This window comes from Leptosomus discolor, chromosome Z, assembly GCF_034619465.1.
Source record: "Leptosomus discolor isolate bLepDis1 chromosome Z, bLepDis1.hap2, whole genome shotgun sequence".
In the NCBI taxonomy this organism is placed as follows: Eukaryota; Metazoa; Chordata; class Aves; order Leptosomiformes; family Leptosomidae; genus Leptosomus; species Leptosomus discolor.
The window spans coordinates 4,668,058-4,682,254 of NC_141419.1; the positions used below are offsets into that span (position 1 = coordinate 4,668,058).

The 14,197-nt window shown below is 43.6% G+C and overlaps 1 protein-coding gene across 9 annotated transcripts in view; it reads right to left on the reverse strand.

Moving 5' to 3' along the window:
* Positions 1-2,711: 2,711 nt before the first annotated feature.
* SRRM1 (serine and arginine repetitive matrix 1) overlaps positions 2,712-14,197 on the reverse strand; it is a 19,450-nt gene continuing 7,964 nt past the window's right edge. For 2 of the 9 annotated variants that reach the window (XM_086479725.1, XM_086479734.1), the window contains 11 exons: positions 13,784-13,987; positions 13,106-13,225; positions 11,336-11,607; positions 11,112-11,192; positions 10,672-10,758; positions 9,841-9,985; positions 7,557-7,661; positions 6,749-7,210; positions 5,693-5,879; positions 4,783-4,977; positions 3,573-4,566 (listed from right to left, as the gene is read on the reverse strand). In XM_086479725.1, coding sequence (XP_086335851.1) covers positions 4,462-4,566; positions 4,783-4,977; positions 5,693-5,879; positions 6,749-7,210; positions 7,557-7,661; positions 9,841-9,985; positions 10,672-10,758; positions 11,112-11,192; positions 11,336-11,607; positions 13,106-13,225; positions 13,784-13,987 — 1,963 coding nt within the window. In that variant the 3' untranslated portion in view covers positions 3,573-4,461. Of the gene's footprint in view, positions 3,517-3,572; positions 4,567-4,782; positions 4,978-5,692; positions 5,880-6,748; positions 7,211-7,556; positions 7,662-9,840; positions 9,986-10,671; positions 10,759-11,111; positions 11,193-11,335; positions 11,608-13,105; positions 13,226-13,783; positions 13,988-14,197 lie in introns of those variants that run through there. The other 7 variants (XM_086479730.1, XM_086479728.1, XM_086479729.1 and 4 more) reach the window with 7 other exon arrangements.

Here is a 14,197-nt window from a genome sequence, read left to right on the forward strand (position 1 = left end):
AGCAAACACAAATTATCACAAGTGGACTGTAAGATTTTTAAGCGTGATGGATGGTAGCTGAGCTTCCTTCTTACTGAGTCAAGTCAGAACTAAACCTGAACAAGAGAAAGCATAAATCAAACTGCTTCTTTCAACCACAACTTAGCTTGAAACAAAGACGGGGTTACACTGTCAACAGTTGGCGTATGTCAGGCATTCAGGAGCGTAGCACAGCAGGGAAGGGGCAGTGCTGTGGCTGTACTTGAAGCAGCTGACTGGATTCCGAGACAGAGAGCTCAGTAAGAGTCACTGTCAGAGGCCATCCTCTGCCTCCAGCCAGCGGGGTGGGGAACCACCTCGATCTTCTTGCTTCGTGCCATAGCTGAACGGGCTCGAGTGGTTACAACCTCTTTGAGCTCATTCTAGGAGAGCTCAAGGTAAGTTCCGAAGTCAAACTGCTGATTCAAGTGCCCACATCGCTGTTCTCAGATTTAAAAACCTTTTTGCTATCCTTAGATATACTGCTCTCACGGTAATTTATTAGTGACCAAGACCCGATCCAGAGAAGCAAGCAATTCCACTGGGAAGTTCTGTGAATATGATGGGAGAAAAAAAAACCAAACAGTTGTGCAAGAGGGAAACCAAGTTGCTGTTCAGCAACGCGAAAGAAGCTGGAAAGCCACGGGGGAGGGCAACACCCTAAGGAGGGGCAGCGCTCCCTCGCCTGCCAACGCCCCTGCTACGGTTTTGGGCTCCGGCCGAGGAGTGCATCCAGCGCCGTCCGTGCTGCGACTGGATCCTTACGTGACATGGAACAAGGGACTCGAAGCAGACGATTCGAGGCTTTGAGCAGATGATCCTGTGCTAAAACATAAGTTATCACACACGACAGCTGGAAAGGGATTCAATCAAAATTCGGCTCGACGCCCTGCTGAACGCTACTCTCCCAATAGCGCTGCTTTTTACACCAAAACACACAGCACAGTAGGTTTGGTGCTTGAGGAATGAAGTCCAGAGTGCAAAACTGCACGTGACGTTTAAGCTGCTCCTCCAAGTTAACGCCCCTCCCATCACAGCCCCCACCAGCCAGTCCTCCAGCTCTGGGCCTCTGCTTAATGTGTGTCAGACGACGTGGAGCTGGGCAGGAGCTTTACCGTGCAAAGCGTGAGTTGCGACTCTGAGCGCAGAACTCTGCCCCAGTGCCGCTACTTATCGTTCAGGTTACATCAGCTTTCAGGGAGAACCTGACATTTTCAAAGCAGCAGTAGAACAGTCTTTGTCCCGGACATTAAGGCAACTCAGAAATCGGGTTTCAGCGTAAAACCGCAGTGGTGAAGCTCAGGAAGCCGGTCCTCACAGAACTCCCCAGGCAAATTTCCAAAGTCACACAAGTGGAAAAATTTAATAATCCAACACTGGGTTTCTATAAACTCCAATCTCTTGCACACACACCTGCTATTGTCCCATCTGTTGACACAACAAATACATCTTTATTATGAACTACTGATATCGACCTGCCAGTGACTCACATCCAACTCCTGTGGACTCATTTTCATCTACATTATACAGTCCAAGTAAATGTGAATTTATCACAACTCTTTCGCATAGTTAGACGTGGTTATTCCAGGAAGTCACTTACCGAAACCCCCGTGGCTGCCGTTTCAGGCAGGTGGTCCTGACCAACAAGCGCACACCCAGCGCTCGCAGATGGAGAACAAAGAGCGAGATCCACGCACCGGAGGTTCTGCCCTGTTGCACAAGGCATCCCACGCGGCCGCTCGCTGAACTACAGCAGCACGACTGCAACTGAAAGGATTGAGAAACAGAGACAAGAGGTTAACCGAGAAGGTCCGAGTGGTGAGCAGAGCAGACGAGGTTGGGTTTGGATGACGGATCTCAACGGCAGACGGTCGGGGGAGAAGTTCAAGTCAACAGCTCACCAGGACGAAGTTTCACAGCACGGACGCCAACGCCAAAGGCTGTCACCCCAGCCCCGTGATTTTGTGCCGAGAAGCATCTGAGCAACAGCGTCTAGAGCAGCACGGAAGGGAGCGGCTCGTGAGAAGAGCAGAGGCAGCTCGCTGTCACTCAGCTGGTAGTTAAATGCAATGTTACTATTTGCATGAATGGCAAAGTCAGAAGGAATTAAAATATTAAACTAAACACACTTTAGCAGTTACGTGCTTCCTAAAGAGCGTATTTAATTGCTCTTTTTTAAACTTAAACCATCCTTTATGGATAGGTGTTTTTAAAGAAAGAGAGGAGGAGGGAGTCCCTAACGAGAGAAACTCCAAAGGAGAGAAAAAGGTGGGGGACACCTGACAGTCCCAGGAAGGTCTGGCCTTCCCTCAGGACCTGACCAAAATCAGCGGGCAGCCCTTCATCAAAGTGCAGCAGACCTGGAGGCAGGAGATGAAAAACAGGTATGAGGGACGATCAGCAGTGACTCAGATATTTAAAGAACTTCTATTAGTCTTGAGATTAAAAGGCACAGAGAGGTCACCAAACCCAGCCGAAAGCAAGATTCAGATTATACAGCACAAGGCATTAACTCCTTGTGGAGGCAGCACAGGTTCCCTCTTTTAAGACTGAATTTCAGGATCATTTGTGCTGCCACAGAACATCCCAGGCAAAAAAAAAAATAAAGTGAAGGAGGCGAGAGATCAGCACAATATGGTGTTTGGTTCTGCGGTTTCGTGAGCCCCAAATTCACTCAGATGTACTTTTAAAAATGTGTTTGTCCAGAAAGTTCTTGGAATTTATTATACACATTTAATAACAGATGATACTCAACATTCAAGTGTTGTTGAACTAAGTTTACAAGCACTTTAGCATACAACGTATACTTAGGCGAAGAAACAAAGGATTCAGCGTATCAGGAAGCTACTCTGAAGATATCCCCTTCCAGCCCGCCTCTACGTAACCCCTGCTTCACTCAAAACCCTACGCGATGTCAAGTAAAAAGACTAATCAAGTGTCTACACGTAACGGTGCACATCACATCTACTGCAGATGCAGGACAAAAATTTCCAAAAGCATGTTCCACTCCTCCTTCCAGAGGAACCTCAGACTTCAGAATTGACTTGATTTCAGAAACAGAGCTTGAATTTTTAAGAAAATTCACCAGTAGCAATCCAGCGAGTTCCAAATGTGATTATGAACAAGGCCGCGAGCTACCAGGGCTCTGCCGGTGAGCGTCCAAACCAGCGCTGGTTTTACACGACTCAAGTCAATGCCAACCTGCCATCAATTTCTTGCAGGACCTTGAAACATTTCACTTGCTATGAACGAGCCGTTTTCACCAGCAAATGCCTCGTTTGCTCGTTTGGCTGAAGCTCATCCATCCCAACAGAGGGCTGACCGGGCAGACGGTTTCACTCTTGCTTTGCAAGAGCCGATCCAGAGACAGCGGGAGCGTCACGGAATTACCAACGGGCCACTTCTGCTGCCCCAGGACAGTTAAAACCAAAAGCCCCAATTTCTCAGAAGCCAGCGTATTGGAGCACATGCTCTTTCATGTCTGTGTACTCATTAACCCTGTACAAAAGAAAGCTGATTAGCAAATGTAAGTGTTCATACAAAAATAGCCAACATCTGTTTAAATTTAGAAATTTATTTTGTTTAATCCACAAGCTTTATATAGCTTTAGTTAAAAAAACAAAAACAAAAAACAGTGAAAACATGACAATATCCAAAGTTCAGGTTCCTCCAACTTTCAAAGACCACATCTCTGAAAGTTGCTTATACCATTCAGAAGAACCATAACGAGACAAGATTTATGAATGGGGCAACGACATCTCACAAACAAAATTGATGGAACCGAAGGAATTTTTTTTTTTTTTCTGGGACTGCTGATCATGGAAACTGCCCTTTAAAAAAAGAACATAAAAATACAAATGAAATTCCAGTGTTCCAAATCAACATGTTACATCCATATAAACCCACAGTGTCCTGGTAAACAACATGCTTTCATTTATGTACCATTCTAAACTGCTATTCTTGGTTCGCTTTAATGGAGACTATACAGGCAACAGTAGAAAGCATTAAAATAGATGTTCTTCCTTGGGAATTCTGCAGTGGTTTTACTTTGGGCAAGCTTACAAACCACAAGGGTTAGTAGCGTAACGTCAGTGGAGACAAAAGAAGTCCAATGAGACCCTCACGGATTATGCTAAAGGCTTTGCTGAGTTTCAAAGAAACGAGGGAACCGACGGTCATGTTTAAAACCTTCAAAACAAATTCCTACCGCTTCTAAAAAGTCTCACTCTAAATGAAATTATGTTGACTGTCAATGAAAGAATGTCACTAGTACACTGTGGACACCTTTTGTAATGAAAATCCATGCCCTTTGTACATGGTGAACCTCAACCTAGCAATTATTACAACAAATGTTATATTCTAAAGCTCAAACACATTTAGCAATTTGAAATTGAATTCTGAGTACAAACCAAATAAAATGTACATTATATCAAAGGATTCAGCCTAGGATGGTGGTGACACTTGCGCCTTCCTCATCGACCTCAGGGCCTTCTCTCGCAGGTGCTTCTCTAGATCATCGAGGTTGTCTTCTGGTTCGCTTTCTGTCTCCTTCAAAGAAAGACAAAGCGTTTCCTCAGACACTGGAAGCCAAGCCAGGCTGCAGCCCGCCCGGTATCGCAAACCATCAAGGAAAACCACCAGACACTAAGCTGCATTTCTGAACTAAACTGCTGTTAGACCACCACGAGCACAGGGTACCTTCACCTCCATCCATTTTCTGACACTGGACTCTTCAAAAGCAGAGCCCAGGTACCAAATCCCTACCTTTTTGGGTTCTGTCTCTGCTTCCTGGTCTTCCTGTGCCGAGGTGGTATCCGCTGCAGCCACAGCAGCAGCTGCTGCAGCCGCTGCAGCCTTCTCCTTCTTATGCTTTTTGTGTTTCTTGTGCTTTTTATCCTTTTTATGCTTCTTATCCTTCTTTTTCTTCTTCTTCTTTCCGCCCCCTTCTTGATCTGAATTCTGTAACAAACAATCCGACAGGTATTACAACTCATTCCTAAGGCTTCCAAACGTTGTTATAAGCAGCCCACGACCATCCTGGGAAATCTGAACGGACTGAGCAACCCCTGAAACTCGGGGAAAGTCACATTCCCAACCACCTGACAGAAGGAAGCCTTGCAGGCAGGCAGTGTAACGCACGGCTGCGCGGCGTCTGTTTAAAACAGAGCAGCACCACGTCACCTCGACATGCTGCTCGCAGCAGTGATGGGGAAGCTCCTGCATAAAAATTAATACTGCAGGTGGAGTCAAACTCCTCCAAAGGCTCCTCCTGCAAAGAATGGAAATGTCTCCAGGAAATACCTCAGGGGAGGCCGAACAACCTGTCCCCTTCCTATTGCGAACAGCCTGAGGTTGCACGTGAGACTAGCGAGCATATAGACGACCTCCTCACTTCGTAGGCATTCAAACTCATGAAATGGGGAGGTCTTTTCTTCCAGAGGGTAAAATTTATACCTCATGGCACCTTTTTTTCCTGACTCAGAGGTGTCAAGTTTGAAAAATCTATGTTCCAGATCATTTTTAAGACCTTTTTAATTACAAAAAAATCACTCCATAGATTTTCATTTTTTTTCCCCCACGTGAATAAGCCTAGAGCTGTTCAGCAGCCAAGTCACTAAGAAAATAACTTGCCATACAACCCCAAACAGTATCGCTCTTATCAGCCAACAAATACCCTTGCAGGTGATGGGCTCTGAGTTGGGCTTTTAGCCTTTTTTGCAGGTGACCAGTTTGCAGAAGGGGAACGAGAGCGAGTCGGAGATGGAGGCCCTTGATGTTTTTTCGGTGCTGGCTCGGGTGATCCTGACGCAGACCGTGAAGACGACACCCGTCTCGCAGACCGTGGACTTGGCGTGGAAGGCCTTAAAAAGAGAAGGGCTGCACTTAGACTCTAGTTTAGAGACAGAAAAGCCAAAACAAGACACTAAAAATTAAAATCATCAGAAGAACATATGCTCCTAAGTTGGTTAAGCTGCCACTTAAAAAAGGATGAGTTTCTTTGCTGGCATACGTTACAAAAGGCAAAACAACCTAATGCTGCTCTGGATCCGTAATGCAAAAGGATATTGCAACTTGAGAGCTTGTTAAACAACACCACTACGGCGGTTCAGAAATGATTGCTCCCTTTCTTCTGATATGACTAATTTATAACCACATTAGAAGTCAAGAGAATAGCAATGCTATTTTATCGTCCAATGAAGAAAGAGAGCAGGACGTTACATTCAACTACATTTTCTTTCGGAAAGAATTAACAAGCCAGCACCACACTTTTGAATGTCTGCTCGTAAGAGCAGTTTATCTTGGATGACCACTTATGAAATGATTTATGAGCCAAGGAAAAGAGCTGGCTCCCTTCCACAGTTACCTTCAAAATAAAAAAGTTCATTTTTCTCTAAACAAAGCTAGTAACAAAGCATCCCTCAAACGTCTTTTCACCTGCTCACTCCCAGTGCTTTGTTGTGCTATTAAGACCCCCCCAAACTCTACCTAAAGCCTCTTTAATGCTTCTCCCCATGTTCCACTTGATTTTAACACATCTAATCTAATAAATTTCCGAAAACCAACATTATGATGGTGGAAGCTGAAAAGAGCCACCAATGCTTGAGCAAGCTCGAGGAATGAGAACCATTTTACGTGATTCCCTAGCTATTACCACCGCCTTGGAACAAAATTAAGGATAAAAAAAACAACCCCTCACAAAACCACCACCACCAAAGACGGATTTTTTTACTTTGTCTTCTTAGGTTCTGGTGTTCTTGACACCCTCCTGATGGGTCTAGTGCTTGGAGATGGAGACTGTCTTCTCTGGGGTGAAGCTGAAGCTCCCCTTCGTGGCGGCGGTGGGCTTGCAGAGGTATGAGAAGCTCTAGGCCGTGGTGAAGGTGAATGCCTTTTGTTTTGTGGTGGAGAACGTGTTTCCCGATTGGACCTACTGGGAGGAGATCCCTTCCTGTGCTTGGAAGATATCGAAGGTGAACGCCTTTTAGCAGTTGGTGAGCTCCTCTGTTTCGGCGGTGGCGAATGGGAGACTCTGCGTTTCGACTGTGGAGAAGGTGATGCCCTTCGTTTAGGCGGGGGAGGAGGAGAAGCTGTTCTTCTCTTCGGTGGTGGTGAAGGAGAATATCGTCTCTGTATCGGCGGAGAGTATCTCCGTGGAGAAGGCGAGCGTCTGCGTGGGGGTGGTGATGGAGACCTACACAGAAAACGAACGTTCAGGGTCCACACAGGCATGTGAATAAGTTACAAGTGTCTCACAACTTGCCCAAAGAGGGGAAAAATTCCTCTAAAAAGTCTTTCCAACTTGACTTAATATCAAACTTTTTCAAAATCAGCTTAATGGGTGCTACTCAGTATTCGATACAGGAATCCCACGACATCCAGGCCACACACCTACGCACAAAATCTCACTAGCGAAACTACACTCCCCTCAGTAAGCTGTGAATCAAGGAACTGGTATCACGGCTTTTCTTTTTACATGTCCCAGTTGGAAGTCACCAAACCAAAAGCACCCACTTCATGCCAAAAATGCGATACACTACCTGCGACGAGGTAATGAAGGTGACCGCCGGCGCCTAGGAGGAGGGGCAGGTGAAGGAGAGCGTCGCCGCCTGGCTGGTGGGGGCGATGGACTTCTCCTCCTCCTACTAAAGAGAGAAAGGGATTTCTCAGAACAAGTTGCAGTTGAGCCACGAGATTCTTTTTTGTTCTGCTGCCTTCACGATACAAAAATCGCCCTGTTCATGCGCTTTCAAAATGAAATTCTCTTAGAACGACTGACAGACGAAACACACTCTAAAGAGCGTGAGACAACACGTATCTGACTGTAACTCTCCGAGCCCACGCCAGCACACGACCCGATGTCATATTCCGCTTAACCTGGTCTATTCGCACCTTGTAGCCAAAGGGGAAGCCAAACCCTCTCCCATTTTCTTCTCCTGAAAGCTCATTTCTGCCATTTCCCTTGCACTGAACCTAGTGACCATCTGATGAGTCAGACCAGGTCACTGATCCACCAGGAGACTAATGCAACAAAACCACCTCCTTGTCGTCATGCAGTGACACGATGGCTAGATCCTACACACGGGAGGAACAGGGAATGCTCAGCTGTGTCAGGCAGAACAAAACCGTGTTCAGCAGGAGCCTGCAGTTGGATCAGATTAAACAGCGTGAAACTGTGCCCTTGAAAACAGCTTTTATCCGTGGATCTCAAATCCAAAACAACTTACTTCTTGACATGCAGAGAAAAATCAGAGTTGTGGCTGAACTGCGGCTATCTGGATTAAAATTATTCATCAAATGAGCCGTTTTCTGCTCTGCAAGGTTTACAACACACTTCTGGGAGGGGAAATTTTAATCAAACACATACTTTCCTAGCATTTTAAAGGAGAGGAATATTGGTATTTTGTGAAGTAAAACAGTCCTTTTTTTAAAAAGCAATGAAGATAAAATGACTGGATAAAGTTAAAAATCAGAGTAATGAAAAAGCAAAGCAGCTCATCTACATGAAACTTTGATTTCAAATGTGCTGGCTGTTGTTCTCCAAGGCGATGAGTTGCACTTTTTATAGACAAGAGTTTGCTCCAAAAGACACCGCTCTATGATTTGAAAAAACACCAGCCTTCAAATGTCACAGCTATCCTAATTAAACGTGTATTTAACAACCTAGGCAGCAGGTGAACTCAGTATGTTGCAAAACAGATTAAGATCTTTGAATTCCCTTACATAGAATGGTTTGACAAGATCCATAATTAGGATGGTTGACATTTGTAGAAGTAATCCTACGTAATCTCATACATCATTATGTATGCTGTGTCTATGTTCTAGCTAGGTCTTAATTACAGATTGCTCACACGGGTCATTATATCAGACTAATAAACCCATCAAGCACCCAGCTTCCTGCACCTTCCTAAATCCTCAGATCAACACAGAGCAATTTCTCAAATAAAAGTGTTAATCATACTGCCTGCATAAGAAAAGAGAAAATACGGTGGGTGCTCACTACTAGGCTACTACTCGTTGTTCCAAATATCTAACGAATTGAGGAACAAGACTTTTACAAGTTCCAATTATCCGTGACCCAGAACATCAAGATCTCAATCACTTGTTGCAAGTGTACGGAGGGTTTTAGCCAGAACATCAACGGCAGCAAAACCACAAAGTAATCCTCGCCCATCGTCCCAATCTGAACATATGGAGTAGGAAAACCCCCAAAGAATACAAGCACTCAGGTGTTTTCAGGCACCAGCAAGATGCCAATAACATTAACGTTATCAGCTGTTACAGGCTTAGTTAACACATAGGGAGCAATGAAGGAGACACAGTGGGCGTCCCTCTTTTTTCCCTTGCCAGTGAAACAGTCCCAGACCCACCATATTAAGGAACACTCGGCCTGAATTTCCTCACCTCACTACTTTGAGCGTGCAAGTCCAAAGGACAAAGGATGGGAAGTACTTACCTACGACAAAATAAATGAGAGCCTGTCTGAATGATTTTCTATATGTAAATCCTATTTAACAGATTAATTTCTAACCAACCTTTTCATCACTGGCGATTGCCACCTCTTTTCCATCTGCATCCTGACAGCAGTGGAGGAAAAACAAAACAAATCTATCTGCCATGTATTTGAAACAAAACCGAACATGTTCAAATAAAGTTCAGCGTAATTCTTACCAAATGAGCACAACAAGAATGCAATCTTGAAACAAGACTGGACATGACTTAATTCTGTTGTGTATTTCCCAACAGTTGCACAGCAGATAAACAATATTAACTAAATAGTTCGGAAGAGAGACACCAGTCACATGCCACTTAAGAAGAAATTACCGAGGGGAGGATTCCTTCTGTTGTTTTCGTGGAGACGGTGATGGACTGCGTGAATGTGAATGGCGTCGGCGTCTACCAACTTCTCCATTCTTCACGTTGGATCTTTTAGGTCTTTCCTCTTCAGATGAAGATGAAGAACCAGAATCTATAAACGTAGAAGAATCACTCTCTGGAAAACGATTCTCACGACGCTGTTAACACAGTTACTGATAGGGTTATCCCGCAGTTTAAACCACTAACCTCCCCTCCCGCACAATAAGAAGCCTCTCTTTAAAAGCAGTTCACCTAAAAACGTTAGTTAAGTCAAGTGATCAATAAATCCACCAGAGCTGGGCAGAAATATTTGCAGCAACCTAACTGTCCACATAAAATTTGACAAGCCAGGTAATTTAAAAGGTGAACTGCAGTAACTTAGAACATTAAGTGAACAAACACCTATGCTGCTCCCGAGTTAATTAAATAATTAAATAAAAACTGATCTCAAGCACACAAGAGTCCACAATACTAGGAAACAACCTATTGCAACAACAGGTTAAGTAATTCATAGCAAAACCATATTTGTGTGTGAGATGTTAAGAGTTTAAAGGTGCAACTTTTAAAGATGCCAACCCATTAGCAAGAAATATAACCTTGAAAAGTTATCCTTTATTCTTCACGAGCAATAACTAAAGTGACTTTATTAGGAGTGGTAAATCTGTAATTGAGTTTACAACAGCACTGCAGTGCACATAGCAAATAATTCTAATCAGTATTTGAACTTAACATTAATTTCTTCCTGCAAAAGTAAACTACAATCCGGTTTCAGTTTTAGAAAACCCATGTCACCCATACCAGATGAAGACTGTTGATTTTGCCTTCTGTACTGACGCCTCTGTTGAACAGAGTCTGCTGCAGCCATTTTACCTCCTTTATCTTCTTCTGAAAAGGTACATATATGGACAGAGTATTTAAATCAAAGATACAAATTCACCTTATTCAGGCAGAAGCAACAGTCATATTACAGCAGATCATCACACATGCTTCCCCCCCGCCCCAAATCGTAAGGTAACATTGAAGCTGGAATACACTTTGGCTGAGCTTTTTTTTTTTCCCCAAGAGCTTAGACAGAAATGTTTGAGGTAGTACGAGTGCTCATCTTTATACTTCTGAAAACTTTTGTTTTCAATGCCAGTCTATCAAGAGGGTTCAGCACTTTACAACCACCTTTTCTTGTCGTGCATCTTTGATTAAAAACCCCACCCAAAAGCAGTGTTGAAAAGCGAGCGCCATACCTGATTCAGACAGTTCTGCTTTCCTTGGTTTTGGTGCTGGCAAAGGAGATTCTCTTTTTTCAGTACTCTTATGTTTGGGTGCTGAAAGACAAAGTTAAATAACTCAGTTGCAATTCGTTACATTCTTGCATGCTGTTCTGCTCGTAGAAACTGCCCCCACCATCTCTGAGAAAACAAAAGCACAAAGTGATAACGCTGCTGGGACAGAAATTTGATTTCATTACCTGATGCTCTGCTAGGTGATGCAGAGCCACGGCTTTTTCTTGCACGATTCGACTGCTGGGGTGTTGGCGACCTGCGTGGTTTTGGAGGTGGACTTGCTGGTGGGGATGGTCTGTGCCTCCGCCGAGGAGGGCTTGCAGAAGGGGAGAGCCTACGTGTTTTACGAGGAGGACTGGATACAGTTCTTTTAGGTGGTTTCTTTGGTGGTGACCGGGAGCGTGAGGAGGAGGAGGAAGAGCTGCTGCCAGATAAGGATGCTGATGACCGTCTTCTCCTGTGAATCAAATGTAACGTTAGATTCTGACTAGCCAGCTTAAAAAACGTTGAGCATGAACACAGAATCGCATTTGTTTGCAAGCACGTATATAGAGCCACATACAACAGCACTTCCAAAACATGGTGGACAGCCTTCAACACTTGGTTTGTAGAAGAGGAGAATAACAACCAATCTTTCACAGTTATTTTTAAACTACATAGTGAGCAAAAAATGGTTAGTGTTACCTTTGCTTGCTTTCTGTCAATCTACAGACTACAACTAAGCTCTTCTCCTCGGAGCAATTAGTTTTGTTTGGGCTCTCTGACTTTTGGATGGTTAAGAGAATTCTCCGTGTTAGCACATGTGATTTAATGATCTCCAGAACAGATCTGTTTAAGAGTTTTAGTGTGCGAGTACACTAAAAAGTCTTTATACCAGGAGGTAAAAATTTCAGACAACTTAACAATTCAGAATCAATCTATCCATCCTTATGTTTTAGTCTTTCATCTTTACTTTGTAGTTTTAAAAAGGTAGGGCCTCTAGAATTCTGCGGCAAAATTTGTGGCAAGTTCTGTTGCAATTGTGTACCTGCAGAATCCACCTTTGGCTGCAGAATTCCTGAGAACCTGGAAAAAAGAAACCCTACCTTGAGCGAGATAAACACTTGCTGAAAGGGAGCTCTTGTACATCTTGCAACATACATGTTTGATACTTTTCACAGTTTTCCCAGTAACTGGGTGAAATGAACATCTTTACAAACTCCGGGAGGGGGGGAAAAAAAAAGATCAGTCATCACCTTGTCATAAAAAGGAAGAACTGTTCCTTCCTAAAAAAGAACAACTGCTGTACACAGGGAGCATCACTTTAATTCTCTTCCTATGAAGACAAACGTCTATTTTGACATTGCTGTAAGTACATAATTTTCTTTCCAAGGTAACTTGGAGCTTTGCCACTAGAACAACTGCTTAGCTGTCAAAAATGTTACCTCCAACACCACAGAGCAGACCTTAAAGGGGTTTTTTTTTAAGTAAAAGAACACAAAGAAGAAACAAGAAGTAGCAAAAATTTAATTTTGATTTTCTGTGATGGAAATGTAAGTCATAATTAAAAACCTCCCAACAAATAAAATCCAGTTACTTGTTCCAATTTTTTCCCCAGGCAGGAAAATAAAAAAGGTATTAAGACATAAGCAAAAAATTCATAAAAGATGTCATGTCAATCTACGCTGGGAGCTATCTAGAGCCGTTTGAAGAAGTTACAGTTCTGAAATTGCCACTTTTCAAAAAGGTGGAATTCTCACTGCTATTTCAACTCAAAAGAACTCGTTTCACCGCTGCTATTACGTTCCCCCACGCCACACGTAGGAAGTACGACACTGCGGTTCTCACATCACTCCAATCATATACCTGACAGTACTAGGGTAAGATGAACAAGGCCACTTCGATACACTCACTCCCCACAGCTTATGTTCCCTTCAAAGTTTAACGCTCAGTTGTCTCGAAAAAGGGAATCTTACCGCCTCACAGGGGACCTGCTTCTTCTGTGTCTGGGTGGGGGAGGCATTCGCCTTGGAGGGCTCCTTCTCCTTGGAGACGGCCGTCGTCTTGGGCTTGGTCGCCTTCTAGGGGAGTAAGACCTGTCATGATCAAAAATTCAAATGAAAAGCAACTATCTAATTTTCAAATTTGAGGAAATTATCCTCAGGGCACTGAGCGTGAAGTTGCTTTTCTCCAAGTGCATCACTTTAAAGCAGCATTTAGATGACAATGCAAAGCGTACACTCAGATGCCACCAGCGCTTTCACATTTACCAACACCTCTCTATTAACTAGTAGAATAATCCAAAAAAGAAGGGGAAAAAAAAAAGTCATTTACAACATCTTCAGCATCAAACCTAACTCCTAAAAAAAGGCTACACAATTCTCATTATCTAACGTCAAAGTGCCATCCTCAGCATTAAGTACCGCTTTCCTTCTCCAGTGTTAGTCACCATGAACATCTTCTCATGAACTGATAGGAAGAAAACAACTCCTGAACACATTTATCCACGGACTGCATCTTTCTCATTTGGCCTAAAATATCCATAGCTTGACACCTCTAAAAACATCACTACTTTAGCTGAGATCACTACATTAAATTTCACAAGAAAATGTTCAGTTCTCAATCTTCACAAGCAAGATAAACTCAAGTCCTACCTTGATCGTGATCTATGGCGCCTTCTTGGTCGAGAATGAGATGGAGAACGTGATCGAGATCTTGACCTTGACTTGGACCGAGTTGGGGATCTTTGACGAGTTTTCTCCTTTTCCTTCTCTCTCTCCTTCTTTGAATTACGTTCTGGTGAAGTTTCCTTAGTCTCTGGTACAGGAGGTTCAGGTTTTGGAGCTTTTGGGATATCACTGTTTAAAGTAAAGAGTTGATAAGCACATACAAAACTTAGCCCCTGGAGTAACATTTTAGAAGCTGCCAAGACATTCCCCTACAATGAACATTCTCCTGGCCATCCTCCGACAAGATGTTAGACGACCTGCTCCAAAACTGTGAGAAGAATGAGAACATGGTACAATGATTCAAAGAAAAGCAAAGCTAATATACAGGCTATGGGTAAA